At 42.2% G+C, this 14,400-nt stretch overlaps 1 protein-coding gene across 1 annotated transcript in view; it reads left to right on the forward strand.

Moving 5' to 3' along the window:
* The window catches only part of lrmp (lymphoid-restricted membrane protein), a 29,280-nt gene that overhangs the window by 5,655 nt on the left and 9,225 nt on the right, over window positions 1–14,400 (forward strand). The window contains exons 10-23 of the mRNA XM_070928886.1: window positions 46–102; window positions 371–430; window positions 598–662; window positions 874–967; window positions 2,040–2,186; window positions 2,595–2,696; window positions 3,449–3,600; window positions 4,872–4,983; window positions 5,898–6,177; window positions 7,757–7,809; window positions 10,105–10,204; window positions 10,725–10,905; window positions 12,029–12,116; window positions 14,155–14,201. Coding sequence (XP_070784987.1) covers window positions 46–102; window positions 371–430; window positions 598–662; window positions 874–967; window positions 2,040–2,186; window positions 2,595–2,696; window positions 3,449–3,600; window positions 4,872–4,983; window positions 5,898–6,177; window positions 7,757–7,809; window positions 10,105–10,204; window positions 10,725–10,905; window positions 12,029–12,116; window positions 14,155–14,201 — 1,538 coding nt within the window. The remainder of the gene's footprint in view (window positions 1–45; window positions 103–370; window positions 431–597; window positions 663–873; window positions 968–2,039; window positions 2,187–2,594; window positions 2,697–3,448; window positions 3,601–4,871; window positions 4,984–5,897; window positions 6,178–7,756; window positions 7,810–10,104; window positions 10,205–10,724; window positions 10,906–12,028; window positions 12,117–14,154; window positions 14,202–14,400) is intronic.

Consider the following 14,400-nt stretch of genomic DNA (forward strand, 5'->3'; position numbering starts at 1 on the left):
TGCTTTCTTTACGTTGTTATGTAACTGCCCTTTCCCTGTCATCAGGTGCAAATTCACTCTTTTGATGCTGTTGTTAATGAAAAGGAAGCTGTGATACTAGAGGTCGGTGCCTTATCTTGTTTTATTACTCATTTTACTGTTGCTGCAAAGCTATTTGTGGCAGTTTTGATTATTCAATACATAGAATGGCTTCAATCCACCCAGAGACACTGGTTCAGTCAAAAGAAATGTAAAATCTTATTCTCTGCAGCTACCAGTTTTGCTGAAAAAATTATATCTAACTTCTGGGTGAAGACAACATGTTCTGGTCCTCTTTTCCATTTCTCTACAAAACTTAAACCGGTATTGTGTCGTTTACCTCCTTTTGCAGAAGAGCAGACAGATAAACGAGCTTAAGTCAGCAGTGGAGGAGTACTCCTCCATCACAGAGGTCAGTGTGTTGAACTTCACATCATATTGTTATTTCACTTTCTTTGCTTGCTTTTTATATGCCCCTTATGAACAATTTGGTCTACTTCCACCACTTTTGGGTAGGCAACGTAGTTGAATTCTAAATGGCGAATGGAGTCACGTTGGTCTCTCTGTTGTTGATTCCAGCTGCTGAGGGCAGACAAGAGCAAGCTGGAGAACCAGGTGCAGATGATGCACCCGGACCTGGCTGGGTAAGTGAACCAAGAATAACCTGTGTGTGAAGGGTCGGAGACGAGGGTTGACGGACTACTAAGGAAGTAGACATAAGCCGCATTTTATTGCGTGTTCTGGTGTTTAACTTTGGGAAAGATTTGTCCATTACCGCCTTTTCTAATTAATGCTTTCGTTTGTAACTTGTTTGCACCCCACCTCTCCACCCCCATCCCCCTGTCAATCACACAGGGCCGGTCTGTCCCTGTCAGTGGCCTACAGGTTGAACCAGAGCAGCTCAGGATCCCTACAGACAGAACTGGCTCTGGCACAGTCACCACTGGAGGTCAGCACTCCCTTACTCCGTTTGTCTTTTTCATTTGCTCACATTTTTTCCTCTCTCTCCGTCTTGCTTTAATTCTCATGTCTCTTATTCACCTGTTCCTTCTTCTCTCATTTTTGTTTACATTCTGGCATTTATTCACCTGTCTCTGTACACACTGTTTCAGTCTCTGGTCTTTAATTCCTGACATACGATTCATAGCTGCTGCATCTCTTGGACGTCTTCCTTGTAGCAGCCAAACTGTTTCACAGATACAGCATTCACACCGACCGACCACTTCAACAGAAAACAGCTAGTTCTGGGAAGGTTATGTAATCTCAGTTTATAGTGCCTCTGATCCCAGCTGCAGATCTGAGAACTTGTGCTTACAGGCAGGTGATTCATCTGAAGATTTTTCTTCCACAGACTGTAGGGCTTCTCACATATTTCACACACACAATACAAAGCACTGTCTGAACATATGCAGTTGTTCACATGCTGTGGTCTTGGTACAGTCCAGCCTCTCTGTAATAATTGACTGGTAACTCTTGTTTGTTATGGCCGGAGGCATTATGTTTTCCAGTTGTCCATCCGTCCCCTTTTTGTGAACGTGATATCTCAGGAACGCCTTGAGGGAATTTATTCAAATATGGCACAAACGTCCACTTGTACTTGAGGATGAACCGATTCAAAATGTTTTTCATACAGAAGATACAACGATGAAGTGATAACCTTTTTTTACCCAAAAAACCCCCACTTTTTTGGGAATTATTCAACACCATAACTCGTGACCATATTTCACAGTTGGTCAAGTACATGTGTACATTTTAGCCAATACATCTATGATAATCCTTCATCAATCACTTAAACAATGTATATTCACTGGAATCAAACACACGTATCATCAATATAGTGATAACTTCCATTTAGCCAAGAAATACACTTTTTATCTTTTTTATTCAATGCCTTCCAAATATTCACCACATATGTTATGAGTCTGGACAGACATGGATGTAAACTGCAACTTGACTGGTTGGTGGAGGCATACAACAGTGGGGGGGTTTATATAGTTTAAATATATTGCTATCTGCTGCAGGCCCCCCATGGAGTTGACTATTTGTCCACCACTATGAGCTTTGCCTCCCCGCTGGATGAGACGCTGGACAGGGAGGTGTTGCTGATGCTGCAGGGACCCAGCCCTGAACACATGGCTCTGGAGTTCAAGAGCCTCCTAAACAAACTGGTAACCAAGTGTGATTAAGTGTGCGAGAAGCCCTGACTTGCATTTGCACCTAAACTTGACCTTACACTCTAGATTGGTGACTAGCGGATAGTTTCATCCATATAACAATCTCTTTGTTCTCTTGTTTTAAAATGTCTTATGTTATATTTCACTTGCAAATGACTGATGTGACTATAAATGTCACTCTGTTCCAGTCATCACAAAACCAGCATGGCATCAGCTATACCATATACAAATTGTACCTTTGGTTTTTAATGCTTTTTTTTAAAATGGCTTTCGATGCAGCCTACTAAAAGCTAAAAAAGAAAATAAGAATAGTATGATGTTAGGTTTTTTAATGTATGTAAACTTCTTGTCTATCTATATAAGTATTTCTCTGTGACGACATGCTTTCTCTTTGTCTCTCAGAGAAGGGATTTCAGAGAAGAAACCGACTCTGTCTTGTCTACAGTTAGAGGCTTGCTGGACGACCACGCACAGCCAGGGGGCAGCACAGACACCAGTCTCCAGGTCAGATACACTCTCACACTTTTACAGACACATATGAATTTTGTGTTCAGTGTCACTACCTACGCCACTTGATGTAAGCTTAAGAAAAGTTGTGTGTTCACGGCGCACTGCAGTGCTGGTGCCTGTGTGCCTTCCTATGTGTTTGTGTATATACGTATGAGGGGTCGATTTCAGGCTGAAAAGGGACGTCTCAGTTTTGTTTTTATATATGAATCATGAAATTATGTAACGTGATCTCTATCTTCCTCTCCCTCCACCTGTTGCTCTCTTTTTCTATCTATCACTGCCTATCTGCTCTTTCTCTCCTTCCCACCCACTATCTCTCCTCTAGAGATCTCTCACTTATATAACTCTCCAACAGGCCCCATCCGAGCAGTGCTATTTAGTCAGTGTGTTGTACCATGAACACAACCCACTCCCCTCCTCCCTCACTCCAACTTTCTGTATCTCTCTGTCTCTCTTTCCCCCCCTCCTCCTGCATTGTTGCCACTCTGCATTCATTAGCCACGTACTGCCATACAGCAGTAAACATACCAAATGAGACAGAAATCATTAGTGGAGCAGAGCTGTACCAGTACAAGTCTTTCTTCGGTTGGTTCTTCAGTGCGCTTGCCGACATGGAAAGATTTTGTGTCAGTTAGGTGTCAGAAGTTTTTGGAGGCGTAAAAAACACGCAGCTATTCAGGCTGTGCTGTAGCCTGCGGCCTTTCACCGTAGCGAAAGGCTGACCACTCAGCCTTGTATTCCCACAGACGGTGCAGGCCGAGCTGGACGCGAGGAGGGCAGACTGGGCCCTCAGCCTGGACCAGCTGGCCCAGTACACGGACTCAGTGGAGAAGGAGCTGATCAAAATGGCCAGTAACATGAGGAGGTCCCGCACTGAAATCCTGCACCTTTCAGTCAGGTGAGCAAATCTTTGTTGTCTGCACTCCCTGTGCATGTTTGGCTGCGTATGTGAAAATCAGTGGGCAGTCGGAAGAAATGTGTCAGTGATGTTTGAGGATTTGGTATGAAGGAGGAATACCAGCGGAAGATGGAGGAGAAAAGATCTGCAGTGGATCTTGTGCTGGCTAATTTAAAGACAACTTGACTGTAAGGTAGGAAAACATTTCTTTGTAGTGGAGTTGTGCAGCAGTGATCTCATTGGTTGAATTAAACCCTTGTAGGCAGAGCTAAAGAATTCATTTTCTGGCTAAGTAAGGTAATGACGCCATGGAAGAAGACATTAGTAAGACAACTAAAAGCTGATTAAATCTAGCAGTGTAATTACTAACTTAAAAAATGCAGCCTAGGCATAATGAGCTAGAAAGTGAAGTCCACATTTCTAAAATCTACATGAATAATACCACACACTACTTAATGTCAGACCCCTGCAATGTGGGTATCTCTGCTCTCCAGTGCTCTGTCTCAGTTGGCCGGTCAGTTATGCTGAGTAGGGGAAAGACCTGTCTATCATCCTGACCTCAATGACCCCAAGGGCCCGCCTCACTGGGTCTGGGCCAATTCTGGACTTTATTCTGACTGTTTGTGGATGGGTTTGCCTTGTGCCGTGTGTGTGTGTCTGTTTGTATATGTGTTCATGGAGACGGCCATCCCCTTCAGATATATAACGGAGCTAGTGCGGTACAGTATCAGACCAGAGAGGGAGAACTGGTCAGGCTGTCCAGCTGGGATTTACTGGTGCTCAGTTGCCAGGGTGAACTCAGGAACTTTAATATTGTTTGTGAGAAAGGAAAACTGAAGAGGGGACACTGTATGTATATTTCTACATCCTGGCTTGTAGTGTTTGGGCTAATACAGACTGTTCAGAGTAAGACTGGACTATAAGACAGGGCTAGGATCAGGGTTTGTTGTAGGACGCATTTGAGGCTCTGAGATTAGAGGGTTGGGCTGGGATTGGATCTACAAAACCCTGAAGTGAAGAAACCAATACTGGGCCAGTCGGAGAACTGGCGCTGGTCACCCTGGGCAACAGAATGGGACACTGCATGGGCCTGCGGATTGGGTACAGTATGTCCACTGCACTGTCTTCTGGGACCTCTGTGCATGTGTTTTTTTTGTCTCTATGGACAGTTAAAAGTGCTTTGCTGAATTGCGTGTTTCTTCTACATTTCGCTTGACAAACGAATCCCTCAGCTGCTTTTAAATAATAGGATTTTATATTTTTGCACGCAGGGTGCAGGAGCAGGAGAACCAGAAGCGGCAGCTGTGTGAGGAGCTGGAGCAGCTAAAGACACCCCAGGACAGCAGAGAGGCCTCATGCCAGACACCTGCACCAGAGGAAGAGGTCAGAGAGGAAGGGCGGGCTGGATCATGGAGCTTAAATCTATAAACCTATATTTAATAAACAGCAGCAGCTACTTGCTCACCATTCTCAGAAGTAATCTTTTAACCTACTCTGTAATCAGTATACATTGTCACCTACACTGTTTTAAATGTTTGTTGACTTGAAAGTCATTGGGTTTAGAATACATTCAGCTTTAATCATTTACATGCATGTTTTTGTATGTATTAACATTCAGCTACCATGATAGAAGGATATTGGAGGGTTTGCAGTCACAGAGTTCATGCTGTATTCAGACAGATGGAGTATCTGGTAGAAGAGAGCTGAGTGTGAGTTGGCGGCTGAAGTGGACATGTGCACCCACGCGCGCGCACACACACAGAATCAAATGCAACCACACACCTACACACTGCTCCTCGCACAAAACGCGCTGACGCACGCTTGAACATTTCCGTTTCTGCACCATTAATTTTACTGCAAAACATAATGAACTTGGTGCTGAGGTACATAGATTTGCATACAGTAAAGAAGTTGTGCTTTGACAAATATTCTCACTTTGAATGTATTCAGGGAACATCCACTAAAAATATATTTCTCTTGGATTTGTTAATCAACAAAAAGAACTATATTGAAAAGAAAAGATCTATGAGCACTGTTGAGTTTTGCTGACAGCTTTGTTAATACGTGGTCTTTGCAGTGATTGTTCTCATCACTTGTCAATCAGTGTGTCCAGTACTGTGTATATAAATAAATATAAAAGTTTGACTTTTTCACAGTGGTGCTCTTTTCATCCATGATAGTTGTCACTGCTCAACTTCAGCCCCATCACCTGCAGTCCTCCTGCTGAATTTTGCCACAGCAGGATTTGTTGTGCATGTCACCTGTGCATTCTTTGTCTTTCTCTTTCTTTTGTTTAGCCTGGAGATGACTTGGACTGGGATGAGGAGTTCGCCCTTCAAGACTTTCTGAAGAACGAGTTGGCAGAGAGGAATTGCCGAGACCAGGGCGGACAAACGGACACCAGGCCTGAGGAGACGGCGGATAAAGTAACAGAGAGAGGTGAAGAGGAAGACGGGGAGGAGAAGTGGACGGTGGTGGACACGGCAGGAGAGGGAGAAGTGAGGGACACGTCCACTCCTCTGTCTGCCCTCTCTGGCGAGGTCCAGCGTGGGACCGGTACAGCAGGAGAGGGTCAAGGTGAGTGGGGACACCATGGAGGACATAACAATCACTAGCCAACATCTCAACACTTCAACTGCTGAGCAACTACACAACAACTGTTTTTATCTGACAAAAATGATAAAAATCAAGTTTTAATAAATGTTTAATGTAGTGTCTTAACGGACTATATCATGTAGATTTTGTTTTAGTTTATTGATAGAGAACCACTAAATGTAATAATACTGGCATACTTCCATGTAGCTATTCATTTTGAATTGGCTTTCAACAGATGAAATCTTCTGAATTTATCTCAGTAAAAGTTAAGAACTTTGAGGAGTCTTCCTTGAGCCTTTAAAATCCAGTGTACACCAGAATTAGCCCAGGGCTAACTGGAACCTCATCGAGCCAAGCCAAATAGGGCAAAATGTAGTTTAATATTTTTGGAGCCCCATTCTGACCTCTACTCACCCTGTTCCTAGCTCTGGATCCACCTCTGTAGGATTAACAGTAGAAATAAGCCTTGAGCTAGCCTCATGCAACAAGAATGTGAGCTAATATATCCTGCACCACCTTAGCATGAGAATATTGAAACCATAGTTTGAATGTATATGTGCTATTAGCTATATCTACTTGAGTACACATGTGTGGATGTTGCAGTAAATGGCAATACAAAGGCAAACTTCAATTTTATGAAATAGCTCTAGATTAGTTGTGTATTTATTAATGCTGTTAATTAATTAATTAATTGAACATGTGTCTCTCTTGCTAACCCCACCGCTAATGTTAAATAAGACTGCTATCAATAGGGAGAACAAAATATGCACATTATTGGTAATGGTTACTGTCTGTTGTTACTCTCTTAAGTAATAGCAGTTAAACATTATGTCCTGACATTAAGTTCACTCACGTGTCTCACAAAGTGTTTCACAGGATAAACTCTATAGGTCGTACATACTCAGTTGTTGTCGTTGAGTGTTGATTTGTGTTCGTGTGTGTGAAAGAGAGAGAGTGTGGATTATCCCTCTGTAATCCCTGGGAGTCACAGGGCACTCAGCCACCCTTGACGCACCAGTACAGTACACACACACTACACACTCACTCACTGTAAGGATACACAGACTCTGAGGCCCTTGGAAGTAGACCCCTGCCTTCTATGGTTGTTGTGGCCCTGGTCTTGTAAAGGTTGTGTGTGTGTCTACAGAGTATACGAAATCCTCTCTTCCTCAAGGTCCTTGTATGGCCAGGTGTACGACCGGTCTGAGGCCACGAAGTGAGCTCAGTAATCCCCCATTCCTCTGCCTGCATGAGCGGCTGGCAGGCAGGGAGAAAGAAAACGAGAGTGCGAATGTGGTCATTAATGCCATCTTAGCCATGCATGGTATTTTAACCTCTCTGCCCCTCCCTCAGCTCCATGCCTTGCATAATACAGTCTGACCCTTTATGGTAAAAGGTGGGGTTCCTTTTGTGGATGGTTATTAACCCCTGTAGATGAATTAGACAAGGGTTTGGGTTTTTAATGGACAGCTTCTTTGTTTTGGCCGTTTTTCTGCCTCCTCCTTCCTCCTTTCATGTTTTCATGAGTTATATTCTTCTTCTTCTGTATCTGTTACAGAAGACTCGGGAGCCTGCACTGAGTCAGAGCCAGAAGTGAACTGTCAATCTTTGCAGGTAAATTGAATTGTGAAATTTTCCTCTCATGGGAATAGCTATGTGTATTGTACAAGACACTCACCATGTTTGGAATTGTGCCTGGATGTGAGTCATGTGACCTTTTGTGTTAATAGTTTCCTGAATATTTTTTTAGAATAGCACAAATTTGATGACAATTACCTTCACGTAATTCAGCAATTAATTACTGAAATCTTTAACTTGCATGTTATTCAATGGATCTCATGTCCACATGTCCAAATTATTTTGACCTTGTGGAAACCCATGTGCTTGTAGCTCAGTGTAGTGATTTCAGGAATTATGAAAATGTCCTTGTTTAGGATCAGTTTGGTATCTCCTTGATTTAAAAAAATTAATATCAATATGATAATATGTTGTTCACTGAAAACCTCATTACACATCACATGGATTTTTAAACTTGGTCATGGCCTTTGGGGAAAACCTTTGGTTGACGAGCTAAAAACAATGTTGAGAACCAAGATTTCAACTGATAGTTGTACCACAATACACAGCTTCAGAAGACCATTTTACGCTGTTAAGAGTGTAAAATACAGAGACTTCCACCAAACTACAGCACTGTCAAGCTTACAGATGAACACAAGTGACTGACAGTTTGCTGCTTTGAATTCCCACACCTGCTTAGAAAATGTGGGATGTTTGTTTTCTCCACCCTGAACAGCTATTGCTGAGGTGCTCTTGAGCAAGACACTGAATCCCAACCTGCTCAGAGGCCAACAATAGATTGACTGTAGATGTACTGGGCAGCGTCCAGGTGTGTGGCAGGTGTGTAACTGTGGAAGCAGGAAGCCGGAAGCCGGACAGTAACAAAACAGATATGGATTAATACATTCTTTGAAATTTTGGCATACAGATCTTTGCTGTTTATAATTATATACTTCCTTAGCAGTGGTGGGAAGGAAGTTTTTAAAGTTGTTTAACAACTTCACGGGGTATTAGAGCCATCTGTTTCTTTAAAAAGGACACTTTTAAAGGACTATGTTTGGCTGTTGTGGCATATTTTAACCTGTTAATACATTTTTTTTTATAAATTTCACTACTGTAAGAAAACTAGCTTGACACCTGCAGGAGATGGGTGCACTGTGGTCTGCCTTACGTTTTTGTAACCTTCATCACACTTCTTTTTGTATGGTAATGCAGTTACAAGCAGGGACTCTTTTGCAAACTCTTCCTGTTGGTGCATTCAAGGATGCCCTGGCATATAAAATTTCAGTTTCTAATATCAGATGTGGGAATGTCCTTGAACGCACCATTAACAAGGAGGGCTTTAGAAACAGTCCCTGTCATTGTGATGGACACATCTGAAGGCTTAAGTCACTCTAAATTGATGTTCCTACTACTCTGAAATGAATGGGAAGCAATAACTGCCTGGAAGGTAGGAAATGATCTAAAATACAGTAATGCACAGTGTCTGATTTGTTGTAAATGGTAAAACATGCTAAACTGCTCCTGTGTTCTCCTAAAAAAAATATATGAATTTGTTATTAATATAATTTATGTAATTTCTTACATTATACATGTTATTTTCTCTCCCTCTCTCTTATTCCCCTCTCTAAGCCTCTGCACTCTCTCTCGTTCTTCTCTCTTTCTGCCATTTGCCTACCAAATAGTTCCTCACATATCATTCACAGTGTCTGCTCACAGGCAGCAGTCTGCATGTCTGCGCTGAAGCTGTCTACTTCCTTATATAGAATGACAGTGATTAAACTTTTCACACTGAGGTAAAAAGAAAACCGACTTGCTGTTATTGGCAAAAGAAGGGGTTATGCACCTGCATTAGAGGAAAGTATAGACAAAACTACACATTATGTAGCTACAGATGTCAAAGGAAATGAATACAGCGGAAAAACCTATCAAATGCAGAAACACACGTTCTGATCTTGGAAGTTATGCATTCGACTAACTTGCAGTCCTCAATGCTTAATTAATTTCATGCCTGCGAGGGTTTTGAAACTAATTTAAACACTCCATTGCTGCAGTCAGTATGAAAGGGATGTTTGCTTTTGAATTCCTGTGAAGATGACAGTAATTGGGGGTCTTTCCAACAGTCCATCACAGCCTGAACAGATGCTTTGTGCTGTCTGTCAGCTGTTCGATTTTGTTGACTTCTTATGCAATGTCTTCTCATCTAAGAAACATTTGTTTCTATTGACTCATTGTGGGCCTGCTGTTTGGTACATGGTTAATGTGTGTTGCTTATTTGATCTTTTCACCCCTTTCCTTTTTTGAATATTTATCATTTTGTGTGTGTGTGTGTGTGTGTGTGTGTGTTTTCAGGAGAAGGCAGCAGTGCCATTGAGCACCCACTCACAAGCTGTCAGCATTAGACACCCAGAGGCGGATGCTCTCCCTGATCTGTCCCACACAGAGAACAACAGTAAGATCTCTGCCTCACTCTCTCTCTCTGTAATTCACTCTCTGTGGATCACCTATCTTTCTCTTTCAGTTTCTTCTCCCCCTACTGTCAGCATGTTGCTCCACTGTGTGCATTTACAACTTAACAAAGAGTGAGTCATTCCCTGACTCACTTGGTATGTTTGCTGTTTGTTTAGAGAAGACTTCACAAAATCTTGCAAGAGAAAGTTCAAACTCTACTAAATACCACAGTATGAACATTTTGTTTTTGGGTAATCCAGGACTCCATGACTGCTTTGTAAAATCATGTACTTAGTAACTTCATTACTGCTTGTAGTTTCATATGCTATCATATGAAGACACAGATTTTATCAACTGGGTAATTATTAATATCCTTTGTGTTTACTGATTACTGCTTATTTTACTTTGTACTTTAACACATCTTTCCCCATGTAGTTCATAAAGTGTTTCCCACTATATTAAATAAAATATTAAAGCTATAGTATTCAATTTACATGAAATGCATTTTTCTCTTGTCTCAGCAGACACAGAGGCTCTTGACACTGCAGAGTCTCACTTCTCTGGTCCAGCCCAAAATCTGAGCAACTCACCTGAACAGGACCAAGCGGCCACACTTAGTAACACCCCTCCCACAGCAGCCGAGATGGTTCCTCCTGTCAGTACATCGCCTGGACCAGATGAGACCATTACCCAGAGTGAGAGGTGAATGAAGACACAAATATTGTATTTGATAGACTGGACATATATAGTACATAGTATTAGACTGCCTTCCTCCTTATGGAAATAGTTGGAAATAATATTCACTGTTGTTGCATTTACATGTTGATATTCTGTTTGTGGGTATTGCATTGCTGTCTGCTACCTGTAGGGGGCATCAAAGTCGAGATTCTTTTTTATTATTATTATACATTTTAGCATATTGCAAAACTAGTTTGCTCCAGTCACTTCATAAGAATGTGTAAATATAGCTGATTGAGCCGTGAAACAAATATGTTATCTCTTAATACGTGCTGAGAGCGAGAGTGAGGGATCGCTGTACACAAACCAGTGGCTTTTTCAAGGGTGACACAGCAGGTCTTTCTCAATATGCCCTCTGAATCATTCTTATTTCCCATGACACATCTGACATAATAATGACTAGCAAAACAGGATTTTCCAAAACAAAGAATGCAGTAACAGAGGGCAAAAAAAGAACAGGAAGTTTACTCACAACGCGATGCATCAGCTGGTGACCTGGCTGTTTTAATTGCAAGAATGACCTACTAAGATGGTTGATGTAGACGAGAAAAACAGCATGCACAAACCCGAGCTGCAAAGCAACCTTCTCTATTTTTGTGTTCTTGATAAGTTTATTCTCTCCATCACACCTAACAGGAGCTTTATCCACAGACACATCTGTTCAGTTGGTGTTTGGATTCGCAAATCCCACCTAAGGGGCACAAAACAGAAGCTTCCATGGGCAGGAATTACCATATAGTCTCACCCAGCATCCTGACTCATTTTCATAGCAGTATAAATTGTCCCTGCTAGATTTGAAGTTGATGGGTGTTATCAATATCCACAGTAGTCACAGCTGGAGTCACTTCGTCATTTCCCTATGACTTGGTCCACATTTGCTAGTCAAATGGGTGTTTTCCTGGCTGTGGGAGGAGTGTGCAGCCTAATTAGCATGTCTGCAGCCACACTTTGCATAAGCACAGTCCACCTACAAACAGACGAAGGCTGTCTCTCTTACCAGTTGATAGAGTATATCTAATGTCTAAATCAAGGATGAGGAAATGGATAGTGCTTGACAGTTGACCTTTGACCTGTCACCTGTGGTTAGCACCCAGCCGACCAGTGAGGACCACACGGGAGAAGAGGAGAAAGAAGGCGAGGCGGACTCGAGTGCAGGAGCCATGAGCCACACTAAGGTTAGTAGCAGGGGCGAAAAGTATTAATGCGCAAGGGAACTTCCTCTATTATCTTCAGCACCAGCTCCCCACTGCTTCCCCTTCCTCTTTTTGACCCTCTGTCTTCCTCTCTGCCACTTCTTGCGTGTCTTGCTGAGTCAAAGTAGGTGTGTTTTGAAGTGAGCGGGGTTCAGTGGGCAGGGCGGGGGCTGACTTTCCTTCAGGAAGGCTGAGAGGTAGTCCTCGCCCTGGGGAAGGAGGAGAGGAGAGGGCAGGGATGTACAATTAAGGGAAAGATCTGAGAATCAGGTGGCCATCATTCTACTGACTGCTCAAGCCAATGACTAACAGGATGGGTTATCAGCTTCCCTGAACTCTGTCGCCAAAAGAGGCAAGTACAAAATACTTAATATGGCTTACTAAGGTGTCAGTGCTTTCATTATTGCTGCAAAGTTTCCTTGCAATGTTCATCAACTAAGAGATAATGTAATGTAATGGCGCAGTATGAATATTCTATACAGCTCTAATACATATTCATGTATTAATTAAAATATACAAGTTTGTGTTTGATAAATGTCTTACACGATTATATGCTCAGAATTGTTGTCAGTTAGTTTTTTGTCCATCGACTAACCAAATGAGATTACAACCAGTTATATAAAAGCAGAAGAATGTAGCAAGAAGAGGACAGTGATGTTCCAAAGCCCATTAGCAAAAGCCTGGAAACAATGGACCTTCACTGTATCTTGTGTCTGTCTGGGCCAATTAGTGTTTACAATGAGTTGATGTGGTCTATACAATAAGAGTGCCTCAGATGAGCTTGCAGTGTTTTCATGTTGGAGCCAAGGCTCACTTGTGTTGTGATGCCGCTGCACCACAGTCTGCTTTGCATCCCGCCGAGAGATCGATCAGCTTGGTTTATTTAGTCCCCTCCCTGCTGGCGGTATGCTGGACTGCCTCCCTGCTGAGAGGTAGTCTGAAGGCAGGCTTTGATGTGGTGTGTGTGTGTGTGTGTTCAGTATGTCAATAAAATGCTGTTTTACATCCATAGAAGCCTGGTCAAGAAAGGTTTTCAGCCAAACCAAGGTGTTGCTGATGATTAACAATCAAGTCCTGGTTTTCATCTGCCAGCAAAGAGAAGGAGTTGAGTTTCTCATGACCTAAATCATTTGAATGTATTCAAATAGTAGTTTTACTTGTAAATGGAAGCTATATTCACAGGAACTTTTTTTTATTTTTAAATGATTCAGCATAAGATGCCATAACCTTGTGTTTGTCCCAGTGAAAGAAATGGAGTAAAATAATTTGTTATGTTTTTTATTTCACTCACTGTATTATTAAGCAAAGAAAAAATCTTGACATTCAAATTCACAACATTTTGGAGGTTTGAATGATTTCAACGTTTGGAATATAGCTCCCCAGGAAGAAAGTTAAGTTAAATGAACATTGTGGATTTGGATTTGAATGTGCTACCAGTTAATGCTGCTGCTAAGAGGTGACCGAGCAGCAGCCAATTATTATTTTGCTTCGCCGTTTCTTTGGGTGTAAAATGACATTGAAGTCTTCTTTAGGTTTTGTATTCAGTAAAATGATAGAGCAGCTCTCCTATTTTGATCAGTGTCAAAACGGATATTATGTAGACTCATTACACAATATCCCATTGCATTGCTCTGAGCGCTCACCTTGCTCCATTATGTGTGTGTGTGTCCACGCGACTGTGTATGCACGCCGTCCGCCTCCACTACTTAGCACTGTGCCAGTGTTAACGTGTTCTCTGAGCACCCCTCTCAGCAACACACACTCACAGAGCTGCAGGGCTCTCCATGAAGCTCCGCATTATATAAGGAATCAGCCCAATCTTTTCTCTTCGGCACTCTGTACAGCTTAGATAGTATTTCACTGCCATGGGACAGGTACGCTACATGTATGTGAACGTATGTGCGTCTTTTAATCATTGACCATTTCTGGTAATGTGGGGCAGAAAACTGTGCTGCAAGGCCACCTGTCTTTTTCTCACCCCCTCCCTCCTTCTCTTCCTTTTTACTTTTGTCCATCTCAGAGCCTGAGCCCGGACCAGTCGGCAGACAGATCAGCAGCGGAGGACAGGTGAGTGATTCACTGTCAGCTGTTTAGCTCAGGAAACCTTTTGAACTTGCAGGGTTTTCACATTGCTTCACTATCCAGCAGCGGCAATAACTCCTGAAGACAAAGAACAGTTTTCTCTGCATCAACTCTACAAGCCAACTGTGTTTGTTTTTGGTGGAGACATTAAGGTTTAAATTTAGTCTTCTGTTTTTATATTATT

This window comes from Enoplosus armatus, chromosome 22 (assembly GCF_043641665.1).
Source record: "Enoplosus armatus isolate fEnoArm2 chromosome 22, fEnoArm2.hap1, whole genome shotgun sequence".
NCBI classification, from domain to species: domain Eukaryota; kingdom Metazoa; phylum Chordata; class Actinopteri; order Centrarchiformes; family Enoplosidae; genus Enoplosus; species Enoplosus armatus.